The sequence below is a fragment of the Ascaphus truei genome, chromosome 2, assembly GCF_040206685.1.
Source record: "Ascaphus truei isolate aAscTru1 chromosome 2, aAscTru1.hap1, whole genome shotgun sequence".
Lineage (NCBI taxonomy): Eukaryota > Metazoa > Chordata > Amphibia > Anura > Ascaphidae > Ascaphus > Ascaphus truei.
In genome coordinates, this window is record NC_134484.1 from 453645768 (window position 1) to 453651965 (window position 6198).

The 6198-nt window shown below is 37.1% G+C and overlaps 1 protein-coding gene across 1 annotated transcript in view; it reads left to right on the top strand.

Annotated features, from left to right (window-relative positions):
* The first annotated feature begins 226 nt into the window (after window positions 1-226).
* Window positions 227-6198, top strand: part of AQP1 (aquaporin 1 (Colton blood group)) — a 19256-nt gene continuing 13284 nt past the window's right edge. Inside the window, exon 1 of the mRNA XM_075587965.1 lies at window positions 227-677. Within this exon, the coding sequence (XP_075444080.1) occupies window positions 288-677 (390 nt within the window). The 5' untranslated portion in view covers window positions 227-287. The remainder of the gene's footprint in view (window positions 678-6198) is intronic.

Genomic DNA, 6198 nt, shown 5'->3' on the forward strand with positions numbered 1-6198 from the left:
TTATTTTGAATACATTTCTTACTTGGTTTAACATAGAAAAAGAAATCTCAGATCCCTGTATGGCAAAGAGTAAAGCAAAAGAGCCGGAAAAAGTTGGCAGGCTTGTGATGCCTTACAACAGCAGCAGCAGCAGCATCTATGTAAATGTTCTTTCCTTCTTTTGTGTAACACCCCTTTCCTCCTACAGACCACCCAAAGCCCTATAAATAACCCATCAGCTCAACCGTTTTCCTCAGAATTCTTCTCAGACTTTAAAGGAAAGAACTAAAAAAATTAAAATCAAGAAAATGGCAAGTGAATTCAAGAAAAAAGCCTTCTGGAGAGCAGTGGTCGCTGAGTTTGTAGCTATGAGTATTTTTGTTTTCATCAGCATTGGTGCTGCTCTTGGGTTCAAGTTTCAGCCTGTAAGCAACCAAACCGCGGTTCCCACTCAAGACGTTGTGAAGGTGTCTTTGGCTTTTGGGCTAGCTATTGCCACAATGGCTCAAAGTGTGGGCCATATAAGTGGGGCCCACCTGAATCCTGCTGTAACTTTTGGCTGCCTGCTCAGCTGTCAGATCAGCATCCTGAAGGCTGTTATGTACATCATTGCCCAGTGTTTGGGAGCGGTAGTAGCCACAGCTATCCTGTCAGGTGTCACTACAACAATTCCATCAAACACTCTTGGGCTCAATGGGGTAAGTACCATTTTGTTTTTCTATGGACCAGAATATTTTATTTGTTTGATATTGAAAGTAACTCAGTTCTAAACAATTACAACGCACCTTATTTCTGTAATAAATATTACTACTTATTTTTATATTTCACACCCAGAATACACAGGGTTCTTTGTATCAAAGCAGTTTGGGCACAAACCCATGGCATTTCCACCCTGTACTTATGTATCAAAGTATTTGCCCCATCTGCCCCAGCTTAGACTTGGGTAGATCAGCAAGGGGAGTTGGGGAGAAGTTACCTGTTACACATATTATAATGGGATAAATCACATTCTGCATCTCTATACACCATTCTCTTCCATTTCATTTGACCCCAAATTCCTCTATATACTGTGTGAAGTGAAGTGGGTCTTTATGTCTGCATCAGATGCAAGTAAATTTTCTTACATACTGAACAGTATGATGCAAAACTGCTCCTCAAAACGCATCAGTGCTTCTCTACTTTCGTACATAGATCCCATAGTCCTGCACGTTTATCAGAAAAAGACTGTGGCGGTTATTTACTTAAGTTTACCAAAAATGGTGGCAAAGCCTGTGGGAAAGTATTGCACCAGATTTATCAAAGGAAACACTCCCATTACTTTCAATGGGATTCCTTTTCTTTGATTAATATGGCTCTGTTTTTTGCACTGGTTTTGCCTTACTTTTGCAGCTGGGAGACTTTAGAAAGTAGACCTGTATGGGACATACACTATGTATCAAGGCAAAAGAGCTGCAATCCTGGGGCAATAAAACCTGCACAAGATCTATCAAGAATAAGATTTTTTGATTATACTTTTTAAATGATTACATGCATACTGTATGGTACAATCGTGTCTTCCCCAGAATGACCTAACGTTTGCCTTGACACATAAGCCTCTAAATGGTTTCATATTTTTATTGATAAGCACAAACACTGTTCCTTCCAACGATTTCCAAAGAAAAACCCGGGCTCTTGTATTTTTATTACGGTACATCACATACTCCGATCTCGGAGGAAGGGGATATCTCTTCCGTGTTTCTTCGGTGAGGAGATGAGGAATATTGCTTATACAAATGACAGTGGATGAAACAAGACTGGGAAAGAAAATACTATATTCTCGATGTTAAAAAACAGCGCCCATCCGGTTTTTATCCTGCACAGGCTGAACATCATGATATTTATACCTGTGTACAGAGTATGGGTGCGGCCAATTCAATGTTACCACATCTAATAGTGAGCTTCTCCTTTCATCTATATTCGCAGATAATATTATTTTAGACACGTGATAATTCCTAAACCTTAGTACTGAATATGTCGCATTGAAATACTTTGACACAAGTAGGAGTTACTGTACCTCCTTGTTAGATCACATATCTATAATGATAGATGTGTACATTTTGAGACATATTTCTGAATATTCTTTATTTTTTCATGATTATAACCCATACTTTGATATATGTTGGATACATACAGCATCTATCTATCTATCTATCTATCTATCTATCTAGCTATCTATCTATCTATCTATCTATCTATCTATCTATCTATCTATCTATCTATCTATCTATCTATCTATCGCACCTTAAGTGATTCAATAAAAGGAGCATTTTATTTTATCTACTATATGCTAGATTTTATTAGTTACCTTTTAAGTGAAAGAACACAATTAAAATTAAGAAAATATAACAACATATTGTGACGTATACTTATTCCTGCATTGTACATACAGTACATTTTTCATACATTCTAACTAAGCAGCTGTCTCATGACCTTTTGTTATGGGGCTCTACTTTAAAATAGGTATTCTTCTACAGTGCAAGGCAGTGTATGAGGGCATGCAAACTGTACATCAAGTACGTACAGTATGTCAGCAGGTTAATGCCTTGGTGTATGCTGTAAGTGTTTAGGGGAAGGAAGTAAGTGTGTTTTGTTCTCCAGTATTTCTAATTAGGTTTCTATATTGAGACAAAAGAGCAAAAGAAAAACAGACTCTGACATCACAAATAGATTTAATGGGATTCATTTTATTTATGCTAAGAGATTTTCTCACTACTATGATACAATTTAACCAGTCGACCAATGTGGATTGCCAATGATAAAAGATAATAAGCACTACAATATTTTAATTTAGAGATGCTGATGTGCCACATTTAATACATATTATATCCGTACCGTAGGAGTGGAGAGCCTGGAACATTGTGTGTACTGTAAAGTTAATTTGGGATAGTTTCCCTGGTGATATGGAAGGCAGTGGTTAGTAATGCTGCTTTTTTTGTGGAATGGGGAGGAAAAACACATTTATGCTTTTCCAAGGCAGTAACATGCACAGTGGTCTAGACTGGCAGTTTGACTAAGTACAGCACTGGAAAGAAGGATAGTATGTCCCTGGGCAGCGGATCAAGAAACTCTTATTCTGTACACCAAGCCAAAAATCAAGAGTATTCATCCAAAAACTCCTCATGGTAATAGCAACACTACTGTACTACTGTAGATACACAATAAATAGTGGCATGTTTTATACAGTCTTTTAATACATAACATTACAAAATGTAAGTGAAGGTGAGGAATTTGATCAGCCCACAAAAGGGTTATGTTTCACATACACTTCATGTAGCTACATCCAATGGGAACAAATTAACCGCTCCACCCGGGATGAACATGTATACTGTGTACACTGTAAAATGGTTCTTTGCAGATTGGAGGTGTACAGAGATTCAAGGACAACGTATCATTGTATTTTTATTTCAATCTATTGACTAGTTTGCTGTCTTGATTTTGACTGTAGTCATTTTAGCTGCTGACGCACCCACAGTTAAAACCAATACTGAAACTGTAAGTAACAATAATGGCTACTCCGCTGCTATTAGGACAACATTAGTTACGAACCCTTGGGATAAGAAACGGCAATTATCGGATTAAAAAAATGTTAAGACATCTCCAATATCTTTGCAAAGTGAGCTACAGTCGGTAGAAGTTTTTTTTTTTATCATAGTCAACATGGCTTTATTGCAATTGTCCAACATATATAAGGGTATACAGTACATGCGCTCAAAAATGTAAGATATTTGCCAGTGCTGAAACTCCCTTTCACTATATATGAAACTCCCTTTCACTATATATATATATATATATATATATATATCTCCAGCTGGGAGATTTTAAAAATAGACATCTTTGGGGGTCAAAGTCTCCCAGCTGCCCCAAATTTATCAAAGAAAAGGTCACATGAGATTTTTCCTTGATACATTTGGTGCAGTGTTTTTTTTTTTATAGTTCAGTTTATCCCCACATTCGATATAAGTGATTTTGTCATAAAACAGACGCACAGAAGAATAGTGTTTTAGTGCATCTTCGTGTTCCAATGTATTCAACCAATTTGTGTGTCAAAGTCTTTTTCACTGAGAATTAGATACGCTCGGGTAGGAGTTAGAGGCAGAGTTTGGATGTTCTTTGTGGTGCACAAATTACATGTAATATTAAACTAGGAGAAGGCACGCCTTTGTTCGCCAGAATTGTGTCAACATTTTCCTACTAGTTTTTCTTGTTATAAAAGACACACATGTAAGTAGACACAAACAATTATTAGTGCATTCATATTTATCACCATGACGCAACACCATTCAAAGAATGCAAAAACGGGCAGGCGCGCCAATAATTTGCACATAAAAATAGATACCACTGTAATTCCTCTACTGGTTCAGGATTGAGGTTCTTCCAATCAATTCCTATGGAAGGGGCCTTAACCTTTGCTGCTTACAACATCCAAAACATCTCTCTGTTCAGGTACAGCATGTCTTACAGAACCTCCAAAAAGGCAGTGTGGGAGGGTATGCATGTACTGAATGTAAAAACCTGAAAAATGGCCTACGGCTGCTAATGATTTTAGGTGAGTAATTGATTTTTTTTAATGCAACAGACTTTCCTTTCAAACAACAATATTTTAGAGAGACAAAGCCCTCTGTATGATTTGTAGTTTGTTCCAACTCTGTGCTACTCTAAACACAATCGGTGTCTATGTATTAAGGCAAAAGTGGGGCAATTCTGGAGCAAAAGAACTGGACCAGATGTATGAAAGAAAAACATCATATAGATTTCAATGGGACTTTTTCTATGATACATACGGTGCCGCCATTTTGCCTCAGAATGGCTCCACTTTTATCTTGATACATAGACCCCATTGTGGGCTACTGTATATAGCAAGGATAAAAGTTGGTCAATTCTTGGGCAACCCGTCCCCCTTCCACCTCTTCCCCCTCCCATATGTATTGTACCATCTTGACATTAATAGATTGCTTTCTTTGATAGATCTAGTGCAGCTTGTTTTGATCCAGATTTGAACCACTTTTGATTTGAACATACACGTAGGCCCCATTGTCTTTACATGTATTGCTGGCACTTGTAAGGATACAATAAATTTGGCACTCGTGTGGTCTTGTGAAAAAGTATCAACATTTATTGGTGGCTGACCGACATTTCAGAGAAAGGCCCATAAGCGGCCCGAAACATCGATCAGCAACTAATAAATCTTGATACTTTTACACAAGACCACGCCAGTGCCTACTTTATTGTATCCTTGGACTGACGTTGGGGCCCACTTCATGACGGGACCACTTCTGCTGATCACCGGTGGCAAGTATATTGGTTATGGTGAGTGCACCATGTCTTTGAGTTTGCCGACACTTCTCACAGAAAAGGGTTAATATTCATTTTGATGGCGAGAGGGTTTATCAGCATTGACGATCTATTTTGAAACATGCAAATATCGCTACAACCTAAACCTTACAAACTCTTGCAGTGTATTATACTGTGGCTACTGTACATATCAACAGCACAAATAGCATTTTGCAGATGTTCCGTCATATGGTATCAATTCACTGTGATAATATAAAACATTTATGTCAGACAGACCAGATAGGAAATTGCGCACACTGTTTTACAAATATGTGCAGACTATTGAGATGCAACAAAACAGTTATTATAAGAATTTGATGAGAATGTGTAGACATTTTATACACCGAACAATGGATTTTGCTAGAATCCATTCTTAAAAGAGCACTCAGGGATACAGGTGGTTTTATGCAGCTGCATAAACAGCTTGTACTGTAAGTGAAGGTTAATGTCTAACATTAGGGTTGGTTTAGTTTGACATCAATGAGATACTGATGTTAATCTGAAATAGCTGCCACAAGCTATATTTGAGTGAAACAGTGAAATATTATACTGTGCTTATGTGCAAAACAGGAATAAGAAAACATCACCAAATAGGAAGAGCGTTTGTTATATTTTCTCTATGTGAATTATATTCGTTCACTTAAAAAGTAAAGAACACATTTTCAATGTTACTTTCAGTGAATCACTTAACGTGCAATATACATATACATATACTGTATGTATCAAACATATGATATCACTGTATGGGTTAAAATCATGACCATTCTCCCATCTTAACAAAACAAAACAAAACAAAAAAATATTCTGATATATGTCTCAAATTGTAGACATCTATCATTATAGACATGT